At 40.6% G+C, this 13,584-nt stretch overlaps 2 protein-coding genes across 8 annotated transcripts in view; one reads left to right on the top strand and one right to left on the bottom strand.

Moving 5' to 3' along the window:
* Positions 1 to 1,114: 1,114 nt before the first annotated feature.
* On the bottom strand, positions 1,115 to 7,335 carry LOC126394566 (cyclin-G2-like). Its single transcript, XM_050051463.1, has 8 exons — positions 7,179 to 7,335; positions 6,492 to 6,615; positions 6,269 to 6,406; positions 5,510 to 5,760; positions 5,302 to 5,380; positions 5,111 to 5,209; positions 4,503 to 4,705; positions 1,115 to 1,988 (listed from the first exon to the last, which is right to left on the bottom strand). The coding sequence occupies exons 2-8, from the start codon at positions 6,612 to 6,614 to the stop codon at positions 1,877 to 1,879; spliced, it is 1,005 nt and encodes a 334-aa protein (XP_049907420.1). The 5' UTR covers position 6,615; positions 7,179 to 7,335; the 3' UTR covers positions 1,115 to 1,876.
* A 99-nt stretch (positions 7,336 to 7,434) lies between these two features.
* Positions 7,435 to 13,584, top strand: part of LOC126394562 (coiled-coil domain-containing protein 158-like) — a 16,542-nt gene continuing 10,392 nt past the window's right edge. The window contains exons 1-11 of one of the 7 annotated variants that reach the window (XM_050051456.1): positions 7,437 to 7,639; positions 7,815 to 7,869; positions 7,993 to 8,050; positions 8,453 to 8,601; positions 9,514 to 9,701; positions 9,804 to 9,919; positions 9,994 to 10,303; positions 10,401 to 10,459; positions 11,613 to 11,723; positions 11,879 to 11,960; positions 12,196 to 12,315. In XM_050051456.1, the coding sequence (XP_049907413.1) occupies positions 7,637 to 7,639; positions 7,815 to 7,869; positions 7,993 to 8,050; positions 8,453 to 8,601; positions 9,514 to 9,701; positions 9,804 to 9,919; positions 9,994 to 10,303; positions 10,401 to 10,459; positions 11,613 to 11,723; positions 11,879 to 11,960; positions 12,196 to 12,315 (1,251 nt within the window). In that variant the 5' untranslated portion in view covers positions 7,437 to 7,636. Of the gene's footprint in view, positions 7,870 to 7,992; positions 8,051 to 8,452; positions 8,602 to 9,513; positions 9,702 to 9,803; positions 9,920 to 9,993; positions 10,304 to 10,400; positions 10,460 to 11,612; positions 11,724 to 11,878; positions 11,961 to 12,195; positions 12,316 to 13,584 lie in introns of all 7 variants that reach the window. The other 6 variants (XM_050051455.1, XM_050051452.1, XM_050051454.1 and 3 more) reach the window with 6 other exon arrangements.

Genomic DNA, 13,584 nt, shown 5'->3' with positions numbered 1-13,584 from the left:
AGGTGCTACTTTTGTGCCAGCTTTCAAGAGCGCGGCGACTGGTTGCGTCTGAGGTTACTAAGCAGCCTTAACAAGCACTGTATCATAGCCTTCTTCTTCCAGGAACTGGAACATCCTTGGGACAGATGAAAAGCTCTGGCACCAAAATGATCAACTTTTCCATATTTACCACAGACCGATATATACGAAGAAGTGAAAGATATCTGATGGCCGTGATTGGTTGTTCCTTGTCACGACACAAGGTGCGGGCAAAAAATTTCCCAAAAATGAACTCGGTTTATCACAGAGGGCAACCAAGAAAAATACACACTCCGGAAAGTGTGTGTGTGTGTCGCAACAGCGTCACTCTGGCGTTTGAGCGCACCTGCCGCATGTCTACATAGAGAGCAAAAAATGCACCATGTGTACATACGGCCCCTTAGATGGCTATATTTTGTATTTATTTTACTGCCGATTTTAAAACATGCCTTCTAAACCCACAGGCATTTTGATTTAATAATTAAAAATATTAACAAAGAAATGTATTAGGCTATTATAGGTTAAGATGAGACTGAATTCAATTAAAATTAATACCAAATTTAATCGGCAAATAAATTATGATGTATTATTGATAGACTAAAATGCCCAGCTGTACATAAAGTAATTGAAATTACCTCCACCTTTACCAGCTGCAACATTATACATACATATATATATATATATGACATGGGCCATTCTGCATTAGTACTTATATGTACTTCAATTAAAATTAAATGTAAGGGAAGTAAAAACCTGAGTTCGCGACAGGGAATTACTGCAGGATATAACATTATTTACAGTCATTTATGCATGTGTTTTATCCTACCATCTTTGTTGTTTTAGTAACTATATGTGGCGGTTCGAGATTGTTAAGTTCACAACTTTTAAACCACAATTACAGTCAGTGTGTTAGGCTGGTCTCAGTGGGTAAACATGTATTATCATAACACTACTCCCATTGTCCCATATTTATCTCTGCTCTGTCATTTTAAATATAAGTGTGAACACTAAAATAACTTCGGGCAGTGCCCCAGTTCACCCCAAGTGGACAATTCACAATATAGGCAAGTGAACTGAAACAAAAAACAAAAACAAGTGGTAGATAAAAATCTGTTTATTTTTTATTTGGAAGGATTATTTCTGAACCTTCCAAAATACTCCACATTTTATCCAAACACAACACACATTATATGGCATTCACAAAACATAGTTTTTTCCTTTTTTTACATGTTATGTACATTTTTTTTTAACATTTTCTTTACAATAAGCTTATTTTGGTAAACATCCATTCATAATCACGTTTCAATGTATCCATGCATAATACGGTCTTGTATGTTCACACTACAAGGTCCTCTATGTCACATTAGGATTGCGTACATACGTAGAACATACAATGTGTGTATATATGTATGGTATTGAGTATAAAAAGAGGTTTAAAAAAAGACTGAGGATGTGCTATTGTGTGAGCTGGTATTCAACAGTGAGCGTACCTCATGACTGACACACACGAGTTCTCCCTTGTGCTTCACTGCTTTTCCTGGAATGCGCCGAGCTCGGACACAAAAAACACAAAGAGAACATCTTGGAAAAAAGACAATCAGATGCGTTACTATCAAGCTGCCGAGATATTGCAAATTTCCATTTTGCATTTATACGATATGTTTTTGAACCATTAAAGAATCGGACAGTAAACTGAATTAACACAGGCACTTAATGATTGAAACCTGTCTCTTGTCGTACCTACGGTGGCATGACAAGTAAAACACGCAGGTTTGCTTTGATACATGGCGACCACCATAAATCAGATACAGTTCAAGGATAAAATACACATCTGTTGCTACTGCACAATGAGGACTCGTCACTTTTTGCGGTTGAGAAAGGCGGAGGGGAAGAAGGATCCTTCGCCGTCACTTCCTGGCGAACCGCAGGGGCTGTCTTCTCCACAGCTCATGTCTTCGCAGGAGTCCTCGCTGTGGAAGAAGAGGAGGCCATTAATACTCGGTGATTCAGAGCAGAGCTGAAACAATTAGCTGATTGATCAATGAGTGAACGGACAGAAACCGCTGTATGGGGTCTTCTGTTGTTCTGGAGGGGTTTAGTGAGCTCTAAGAAAATAACCCTGGTGATTTCCCTGCTTTGGCTTAGAGACAACTTTTTAAAAAAACTTTAAGAAAAGCCTGTGTTATAAACAGGAAGTGTGCGGTTTTAAAGATGTAGCTATTTACAAAGAGTTCATTTTCTACCGTACTAGCAAAGGCATGACCCACCCTTCTCTGATTTACTCCGCCTCTGACTGGCTTACCCCAACATTCTTACCCTAAACAACCTCACTTCACTCTCACCATGCCTAAACCTAACCAATCCAACCAACGAAGGCAGCAAGAAGAACTAGTGGATCAGAGGGAGACTAGGGCGGGTCATTCAAACAAAGAAGGCTTACAGCGAGGGTCTAATCAAAGGATGTTATTGAGCCGTATTGAAAGCAGTATTTTATGAAAAACTTAGGCCTCATTTCCACCAAAGCTTTTTTTCCCCATCTGAAATCTCAAGACGCTCCTCAGGAAATGTCCAGCTGGGTGCACTTGAAAGCGCTTTAGAGGGCAGCGTTTTTCAGCTGAGACACATTTGTTGCGTCAGGTTGCTCTGATACAGAATGTTCCGGGAAGTAAAATGTCAGCGCAAGGTCGAGTCATTGCTCAGGATGAAGGGAAGGCTAAAGCATGTAGGGACAGAGGACCGACACTGCCGGTCTGTGTGGGTTCACGATAGGAGACATTAGGGCTGGGCGGTATACCGGTTCGTACCGAAAACCGGTATTTATTTTCGTTATGATATGAATTTTTCATATACCGCAATACCGTTGAATAGCCCAAACAACGTNCACACACACACACACACACACACACACACACACACACAAAGCGCACACACACAGGTGAGCACACTAGAGCACGGCTCGGGCCGCATTTTCCTGACCGAAGACGACCCGTCCCGAGTCCGAGACAGTTATAACCGAGCACAGCACTAATGGAGCGGAGCATATGTTGCACAACACAGCAGCATGTCAAGTTGGCCGAACCTGAGCAAAATACCATGAAATACCGTGAAACCGATATGATTTTTTCTTAAAACCGTGATATGAACATTTTGTCATACCGCCCAGCCCTACTAATACCCCTCCTCACAACCCACAGGACTCAAAAGAATCCACACAAATGCTCTGGTGCCAGACACCACAGGACACTCCCAGAGGTCCTGTGTCCCTGCTTCAATACTTCAGAGTCAAGATCTTTTTTTATGTGTCTCAGGCCATGAGCGTCTTTTTAGGTGTGGCATGGCACATTGTCCTGCTGAGGGGCCAACTGTCATCAGGGAGTGTTGTTGCCATGAATGGGTGTACTTGGTCTGCAACGGTGTTTGGGTGGGTAGTGTGTGTCAAGTGCCATTCACATGTATGCCAGGACCCAAGGTTTCCCAGCATAACATTGCATTGTAACAAAATGATCAATGTTATTCACTTCACTTGTCAGTGGTTTTTGGTGTATATTAATATCTATACAGTGTATTAACATATTTATCCTCCATTGTTGTTGTTCAGCGCTTGTACATGTAAGATGTGATGGCTGGTCTTTGTGGTATGTGTGCCGCCTCGCCTCCACTGTGATTGGACAGCTGGGTAAAAAATGACAGTGACAAGTGTAGCATTTTACCCCAAACTTAAATATACTTCAACTCTCAGCACTCAGATAAAAATGCCAAACATGCAGTGTCAAGCGCAGTGTAGACGTCTAGAGTCTCAAGACACTGCTGGGGTTTGTATTGCAGCATAAATGCACGGTGCTACAAGTGCTGCCCCTAGGAGTCAGAGCCCCTGCAGCTGACCATTTTTTAAAACCTGTCTTCTCAACTTAAGAAAAAAAAGAGCAAAGTCGATGGCCCTTTAATGTGGAATTTTGATGATTAATAATAATAATATATCTAGTCATATTTTAAGCACAAATATCAAACATTGACTGGTTCCAGCTTCTCATAAGTGAGAATTTCTACTTTTTGCTATTGTTAACTGGACATCTTTTCTTTTTTCCTGAAACTGTGATGGACAGTCTGCACTACTTTCTGACATTTGATAGACTAGGCTGATCAAAAGAATAATTGATAGATTAATCAATGAGAAACAAACTGTTAGCTGCAGCCCTAGTTCAGGGCTCAACTAAGGCACTAATAAGGCCAGAGTGACGTACTAAATTGCAGCAAATTACGGCTTAGCTTGCCAAGACTGTCAAACCATGAATGGATCTAGTTTAACTCTCAAATTGAACTTGTTTACATAATTAGTGTTATTAGCTGTGATTTTTCTGAGTCATGAATTTGAGGACTTAAAAATTACACTGCTGGCATTCAGGAATTACCTTTTTGTCGATATCTCATCATTGCAGCACAGTTTAAAATGCAGCATGAAATAAATACAAAGATGGACTATTGACCTCTCACTCTCGTCCCAGCTCCCCTCGGGAATAGTTGGCAGGCCGGGCACACTGAAGTGATTGGCCTGAAGATTCTGTGCAGTTCTTCTGGAAATGATCCAAACAAGCTTTTTGTTGTCTGGTTTGTTACATTCACTTGAGCAGTATTCAGTCATGCATTTGGCCACAAGTTCCTTCCAGTGAAGGAGCTCACTGTCGCTGATCTGTGAAGAAGACAAACAGGAAACATCTGAGAGGCTGCAGACTGAAAAATGCTGTCATCAACAAATGTTTTTCCACATGAATACAATAACTGCACGTGATCAGGCAGTGACACCATCATGTCACATTTTACAAATTGCAACACAAGTATTTATAACACAAAGCAAAGACATGTAAGAAATGATGGAACTGGAGAGTAAAAAACCTTAGCATGTAAGCCACATAAGATATTTAAATGCAGCTTACTGTGTCTTAACACACAATGCAGTGCTAAAATATTATTACATATAACAATAATGATATATTTGGAGAGGAAGAGACCTCTGCTTCGTGATGCCACTAAATCCTACACAATGATCCTTTAATTGCAAAAATAATCAGCTATTGCAGGCCTGCTGATTTCATACCTTCAGGTGTCTTTGGAATTGCTGTACAATCTTCAACAAGGTGATGGACTGGTGGGCTTCAAACTCCTGAGCAATGAGGGACAGTGCCAGCACTGATGGCTGTGGAAGACAAAAAACACATATTAATAAGTCCCGAGGGTAAACGAGAATGCTGCTATGCTGTGAAATTGCCACCTGAGAACAATCCTTACTTTTGCCTTAGAGAAAACAAGCCGGCATAAGCAGGCTTTTAGCTGGGCTTCCAGTCTCCCAATGCTTGGGATCTCCTCCCTTAAAATATAGAGGGAATCCTAATGTGATCCGCCAGTACAAAGCTCATACAGCAGAAACTGTTTGACCAACTCCATGCAAAGTGGAGCAATGCCTTAGCATTAACAACAAGAGTAAGCAAATGTTTACCTTCCAGCAGACAGGGATGTGAAGGCTGAGTAGTAGAGGTGTAGAAACGTTAAGGCTGTCACTGCTTCAGGCTGCACGCTGAGCTTTTGTGAAACGATCTTCTCCATGCGACAGAGGTCTGACACGGTGAACTTGCTTTGGCTGATGCGAATGAGTTCATGGGTGGGTGAGATATTTTTCTCTTCCTCAACCATTTTGGCTGCAATGTGAAGACAGCAGACTCCAATACAGGGCAAGTGTTTGGGCTGCACCTGACACAATGACACAACAGTGTTAAATGTGAGTCAACATCCCATGATTCAAGGTCAAACAGGATCATTGTGGTCACGTTTTCTTCTTACTGGTGGCAGGAACGTGACCTTGAATCAGAAATCAGAATAAGGTTTATTACCAAGTAGGTTTTCACGTACAAGGAAATTTGGTGCATAAATTAAACGTACGCAAAACATATTAAGAGGGAATGAAAATAAGGCAAAGTACTGCAACATAAATATAGATTGAAAAGTTACAATAAAAATACAGACAGATACTTCAAAAAACACTATAACATAAAAAATATGTAAAATATAGCCATTTCAGAATAAAAAAGCTGTACACTTTTGTGCAGAATGTGCAAAAATATTAGTCAGGGGGATATGAAGTAGTTCTCAGTAGAGCAAATGTGTGCAACATGCAAATATGCAAAGTTGAACATGCAAAAAATACGCAAAATTGTAACTTGAAACAATATATTACACTTAAAGTTTTTTTAATTCCTACCTTCATGATGGTGAGGAATCTATCGAGCAAATTGACAGCTTGAACAAACGTCTGGGTGCTGTAGCCAAAGAAACTGGTCAGGCCCCACAGTTCCTCCACTCTGGTGTTTCTGCATTTCGCAGACACTCCACTGTGATTCTGAATATGGGATTAGAATATATTTTAAGCAATCCCATAAGCCTGCACAGACAGCCAAAAATGTAAAAGTGGGTCAGTGGGTTACCTCTGTGGATGCCGACTCCATCAGCTTCAGGCCAGCCTCTCTGGGAAGAAAGTTGTGCTCTTGTGCACGACATGACTTCAGCTCTTTCAGGAGCAAGCTGTCAATGGCTTGAAGATCCCTCATCCTGGAAAACAGCATACTTCAATGGTTCTGCATTGTGCTGCAAGAAAAACTCCACAACAACTGTTCCCCTATGTTCCAGAGTAAAGACAGGAGGGCTTATAAATGTTGTCTCTTAAACCACACCTACTGGGTGTCAGGTGTCATTGCCAGATTCCCCCACCGCCCAAAACTACTGATTCCTGCATGACTTAATTTTAACACAGTTGTAACTATATCATAAGATGACTAATGGGGATACTATGTATAAATATGCTTAGGCACAACTAATTAAACACTCAATCTAAGCTAATGTTGACATTACTAGGGGCTAAATGTTAATGCCTGCTCAACAAGAGAAACCAGGTCACCCAGTTTGTCTGAACAGGGTCACTGTTACACATTCCAGAGGAGGTTGAACGAATAAAGACTTTTATCTTTACTCGGCTCATTAAGTAATAAGCATGGACAGAAAAAACAACGTCAGTAATAAACGCTAAAAAGCTGAAGGCGTCACAAACACATATAACGTCAATATTAGCTAACTTAGCTTGCTTGCTAACGTAAATCAACAAACCGATGTCTTACCTTGCCCAACGGCCGCCGCCTCACAGGATTATAACAACGCTGACACTTAATTACACCTCTCAGATCTTCATGTTTCCATTTTGATGATTAACGATGGACGGCAAATGTTAAAAACAAGAACCTTGGACCCTGCTGAAGAGAGAGGGTCCGCCCTGAATAAACAAACAGTTGCCTTGCTAGTAAACGACAATGACCATCATGCACCACTGGAAACGCCGTTGCATTGCGTCATTGCGTCATAACAGACTCTAGGAAAAAAAGCGGATGTTGACGTATTATTTCAAAGTGTCGGCGCTAACGTTACTTTTACTATCGTTTCAATATCAGGTTTACTTAAACAGATATCAGAATAAGATAACCAGTCAATAAATTTTAACTAGGTCAACTATTAGCGCCAAGATACACCAATTTATTGCTAGCGTAACGCTAGCAAGGAATTAGCCACGGATGCTGTTTCCATGGTGATTTTACGCTTAACGGCAACTTTCTAGCTAGTTGATGATGTTAGCTTTAGCTGTTTAATAGTTAGTAACACTCAGAGCTTAGTTATTGATATGAACAGAGATGTTATCATCGGGGTTTCAGTCCTCTGATCTTCAGAGTTTTACGAGCAATAATGGCGCTCATGTTTTGCAGTTTGAATCTCCACCGAGCCACACAAAACTAACACAGAAAACGACAAGAACAACCGGTGAGTCACAGTTAGCTTAAGTTATTGGAAATCTCAGATAGCTAAGTCATTAAACGAACAGTTTTGTTGTCTTACTGTTTTGGAATTGGTCAGTTAAAGTCCTTTGTTTAACTTTCTTTACAGAGACCCACGACGCCTCTCCTCGGCTGAGATTTAACAGCCTGACACTGGATGAATTGAGGTAGGTAAAACTATAGACTCTTCTGATTTAATGCAACATCAAAATGGCATATGTTTTGTAATAATTAGTTCATTTTCTCATGTGATATTTCAGCTCAACTCCCAACTAATGAGCAATCACTGCTTTAGCTTCATGTTTACTTTGATTTGATCCAAATTTGATCTATAAAACCATGTTAACAAACAGTTATTAGAAGACCAACACAAAATATGTAACATGAAATACAATTAACAAAATGTCCACATCAAAACACCCACTGGAACAACACAAAACAAATTTATGGATTGAATAAAATTTAATTAATAACTGTAAGCCCTGACCTGACCTCTAAAAGTCCCTTGTTTTTGTCCACTTGACATCTATGAATTACACTCTCCATCCCTCCATTGATCATTTTTACAGTGAGGAGCTTGAAAAGCGCACCAAGGAAACCCAAAGGCTTCAGGAAGAGGTGGAAAATGCAACCAAAATGGCCTTGGAGAGGTTTGGCTGCACATATGGCGTCCACAGCTCACCTGGACAAAGCTGCCACAGCCACAGCTTTAATGTTGGTGAGTACAAGAGGCATCACGCAACATTTTGTTTGTGTAGCAGCAGCCAGACATGAAAATAAGAGATAATTTTACTTTTCACAATACCCACATTATGATACACTGACTGAAACCCATTACAAGTGGTAAAGCTGAAGGTTAATCCAAAATATTTGTCACTAGACTTGATATAGGGATAAAGATGGGTGACAAATTAAAGGAAAAACCAACATGAAGTGTCTTAGCATGGAGTAAGGGCACCATGGGCCGCCAGAACAGCTTCAATGCTCCTCGCCAAGTCTGTGGACTTTTTTGGAGGCATGACCACCTGTCGTCGCCAAGATGTTTCCTCATTTATATAAACAACCTTTATTTAATCTTGTAATGTCATTGAGCTCAAGTTCTCTTTTGTGAGACAAACCTGAGTACAGCAGATGGAAAGAAAACAAGCCTAGCCAGACATAACAAAGGACATACAGCATCAAGGACAATCACAGAAATTACTGAATAGTTATTAAGATGAAAGTATATTTTATATCTTTTGTTTTTATGGAGATGTTGGCAGAGAGCACTGTGTTATATGTTGATCCGAAATCTTCCATACGTGTTCAACTGGGTTGAGATCTGGTGACAGTTAAGGCCATAGAATTTTATTCATGTCATTCTTGTACTCACCAAACCATTTAGTAAGCTCTGGTGCATGGACACATCTGTATTTGATATGTTTATCCATTCATTTATTCAAGTTTTTCATTGAGTTTTCCCTTACTTGTATGTAGGGGAAAAACACTGGAAAGCAAAGTATTTTAAAAGTAATTCAACACAAGTCAAAGTCTTGCTCGTGTAACTGTTGCATACTGACATGTTTCACCAACCTTTAACTATTACAACATGCACAGTGTGTATTTTGAACTTCCTTTGCTCTTTTGGCAGATGACTCACCTGGGGATTCCACTTTTCTTTCAACCCACCAGCAGGCCATGACTCAGCCTCTGGTCTGTGATCTGGATAGCGTAGACCAAGGGGTGGCCCAAAGGGAAAACAGCTCTCCTGGAAGGGAGGTGTTTGAGAATACAATAGATGACTGTCTTCAACAGCTGTCTGACTTGCAGCTCAACAAGGTTCATACTTTTATTTTAGTCATGAATATCATTCATTCATGCTGTCTGAATTACTTATTTGGTAATGCTTTCTGCATGTAATGTATTATTTTACCCTCTCAGTCACAGACCCATGATCAACCTGAGCAAGAGCCATTCAATTTTGACAAAGCCATCATAAACCTGCAGACTAAGTTGCAGAAAGTGCAGAAGGAGAAGGATGCCCTGTCTGACCTCAGGTGAAGACACTGATCAAATTTTCTGTAAATAACTGTTTCATGTCACTTTGACCCACAGATCTTTTCATTTGTAGATTGAAGGATTCAAGGACACACGTTGGTCAGATGGAAAAGATGCTGTTCATGTTGGAGGAGCTCCAAAACATCAAAGGGGCAGAGGGCCAGAAGCTGCAGGAGACGGAGGATGAGACGTTGGCACTTAACAGGAGAGTAGAGACACTGGAACAGAATGTAAAGGACATGTACTCACTGTTATTTCACGAGACACAATGCGGACACAACGCCATCACCAGTCCTAATGTCGCCAGTAGTTCAAGACAGCTACCTAAGTTAACTGAGGATTTTAACAATGAGACAGAACAGCTACAGGAGAGACTTTGTTTGGTAAGTACGAGAAGTCAATTACAGATCATGTTCAGTCTACCTTAGACTTACACTTAATCTCCTGTTATGTCTGATATATTTTTCATCTGTTTTATAGCAGTCAATAAAACATCTGGGGAGTGAAGAAACCAGTGAAGTAAATAAGCAAAAAGAAAGGTAATTCAATGGAGAGCTGCAGCGATTTGTCGATTAATCATTTAGTGAATTGGCAGAAAATGAATCAGCAACTATTCTGATTATAAATTAGTCATTTTAAATTTTTCTCCTTAAAGGGGCAGTTCATCCCAAAATCAAAAATATATACTTTTCCTTTTACTTGTAGTGCTATTAGGCTATTTGGTGTGAGCTGTCGAGTGTTGGAGATATCTGCCATTCTCTTAAATATAATGGAACTAGATGGCACTTGGCTTGTGGTGCTCAAAGTGCAATGTCTCTTTCCAGAAATCACGACCTGGTTACTCAAGATAATCCACAGACCTTATTGTGAGCAGTTTCATGTAGGAACTATTTTCTTCCTTCGTAACTACACCTGCCAACCTAATCACAATGCAAGCATGCAACTACTGCTAGCTCACCTGTCACTGCTGAGCTAGCTATTGTCACAGAGCTCAGTTGAGAAGGACGCCATTATTGTTTACATCTTGCACTGCCCCAAGCACAAGCCTCTCGTTCATGAGTAGATGCACACTTTCTTCTGCTAGGTGATTCGGTTGGTGAGTGTAGTTCTGTAGAAAGAAAATGGTTCCTACATGAAACCTCTCACAACAAGGTCTGTGGATTATCTTGAGTAACCGGGTCGTGATTTCTGGAAAGAGACATTGCTGTTGAGTTTTTCAAATGTGTTTTTTTAGCCCTTTGAGCGCCACAAGCCGAGTGCCATCTAGTCCCATTATGTCGGAGAGAAGGCAGACATCTCTACGGCTAGTATCTCTAACACTATGCAACTTCAGATACAAAGGAAAATTATGAAATTATTATGACCATTTGGGGGTGAACTGCCCCTTTAAGTGAAAATGCTTTCTTACTCATATATGATGGAAAAACAAATATTGTTGTGTTTACTTCTATTCAGTCATTATTATTTAAGTTAGAAAATGATAACTGAACACAGTGTAGGCTGCCAAAAGGCCACCAGAGCTGCCAGACTTACAGCTGCAGCTGCTTGCCTGATCCATATCAGATGATAGTGTTCTTGTATGACTTCATCTCTTCCAATTGTTGTGTGTGTGTTATCTAAAATGCTCCACTGTCTATCCTAAGTATAGTGCATCTACCACAACAGTTCACTCATCACATTGTTGTGTCCTAGAATGGAAGACCTGATTGCGAGTCTTGGCCAGGAGGTGGCACTGTTGACTGACAAACTGAGTTCATCAAAACACAACAGCATCAACTTGAGTGTCAAGTTGGAGTTGCTAAAGTGAGTGGCCCCAGATCATTTAGTGCCAGTTTTATCAGAGAGTGTGTGCAGTCTAAGACCACCTTCTTAGATGATCAGACAGTGTTGCATTTCTGAATTAATGTGCATGTGTCAAAATATATTTATATATATATTTATATTTTTTTTATGCCCAGGAAACTTGCAGAAAGACAGACATCACTGTACCAGTGTCAGGTCAGTGAACTTGAGTCAACCCTCTGCAGCCATAAAGATAAGGTAAGGAAGAATTCACAACAATATGTGTGGCAATATAAGCAATGAGATACGGAGACCTTTAACCATACATGTTTATCCACTTCAGATGTCAATCAGTAGATCAGTGAGACCACCTTGGTTTAAAGATTAGATAAACACTGATAGAACTCCTGTCTTGTCACGAAAATACAGATATGTCTTTCCTGTGCCAGAATGAAAACTAAAATGATATTTTGTTTGGTTTGTGACATTGCAGGTTTGCTTTCTGGAGCAGCAGCTCATTCAGGCTCAGTCCCAGCTGGTGAACGCCCAGCAAGAGAAAGAGCGATCTTTACAACAAGCAGAGGAGCTTCAGTCGAAGCTTGGCCAGCTTAAGGTGCTGCAGCAAACCATGAATGTGATACCAGCGTTTTGTCTCTTCTTGTTGCTTTCATACCCAAAGTCCTCATATAGAGGCAAGTTAACATTAAAGAACGCTCTTTAAAGTGAAAACTGAAGTGTCAGGTTGATTGTACACGATGACAATCAAATGATACTTCTAGCTGTGTTCTGCCTAATTATGATGAAGCAAAGTAAAGAGCTGGAGGTGTGTAATCTTCTGGTAAAACAGCTTAAGACACTGGTCTGGTCAAAGAGGATTGTCAGGCTCAGATGGAAGCTCTGGTTAAGGAATGGGCTTCTGAGGCTGTGCTGCCTGTCCTACTAATAATCACTATACATTCATTCCTAGGGGGGTATCTGTATCATGGGGCATCTGTTTTGACCTTGTACGTTTAGCTATTGTAACAGTAGAAGGTGAGGGTTTGGGGGCTGTTCTAGATGTGGCTATGTTAAAGAGTATGTTTGGTATTTTTCATCCTAGACCCTATTGTCCCATGTTTTTGTGACTAATAGGACCGACAGTTTTTGAAATTGCTCCAGCATTGAGCAAAACAGGCTGTGATGTAACCACTTGCGACATGTTCATGTTGCCAATTTAAGTCCACTAAAAGTTCCTGTTTCACATCCAACAAGGTGAATTAAGGGTTCAGTAAAGTGTCATTCACAATGATGAATTTACTGTTTATTCAGGTGCAGTCTGATGGGTTTGGCAATATTGATTTCAGGGCTGTTTTGGTTTAAAGGTAGGTTCTGGAGGATTTTCCAGTTGCTGTTTGTAAACACACATTCAAATTCGGCCCCTCCTATCAGCTCAACTCTCCCGGGTGTACGGAGCCCGGAGGTACGGAAGAAGGCTTCACAGAAGTGGTTCAGGCAAGGCTCGCACTGGTGCACGCTCAGACTCGCTCGGGCACGGCACCTGCGCTCTCTCATTGGCTGGGGAAATCTCCGCCCAGAAACAGTCTGAGCTGCTTTCCATAATGTTGTCAGACACTTTAAAGCTTTGTTCACCCTTTATGCGAGGGCATACAAACATATAATAGCCAGTGAGGCAGTGTGTGGTTACTATATTTAGGCAATAGGTACAGTCAGGTCCATAAATATTTGGACAATGATACAGTTGTCGTCATTTTGGCTCTGTACACCACCACAATGGGTTTTAAATGAAACAATGAATACTTGCTTAAAGTGCAGACTCTCAGCTTTCATTTAAGGCTTTTTTCAAAAATGTAGTATGAACCGTGTAGGAATTACAACCATTTCT

This window comes from Epinephelus moara, chromosome 8, assembly GCF_006386435.1.
Source record: "Epinephelus moara isolate mb chromosome 8, YSFRI_EMoa_1.0, whole genome shotgun sequence".
NCBI lineage: Eukaryota > Metazoa > Chordata > Actinopteri > Perciformes > Serranidae > Epinephelus > Epinephelus moara.
The sequence above is the reverse complement of the archived record's forward strand: the minus strand, read 5'-3'. Positions and strand labels throughout refer to the sequence as shown.

Excerpts from the sequence above, each read along its gene's own strand:
- LOC126394566 (XM_050051463.1), bottom strand. The coding sequence starts at position 6,614 with ATGAGGGATCTTCAAGCCATTGACAGCTTGCTCCTGAAAGAGCTGAAG. Across the intron at positions 6,407-6,491 it reads TGGAGTCGGCATCCACAGAG|AATCACAGTGGAGTGTCTGC; the intron begins GTAACCCACTGA and ends TCCCATATTCAG. Across the intron at positions 5,210-5,301 it reads TTGTTTTCTCTAAGGCAAAA|CCATCAGTGCTGGCACTGTC; the intron begins GTAAGGATTGTT and ends TGTCTTCCACAG.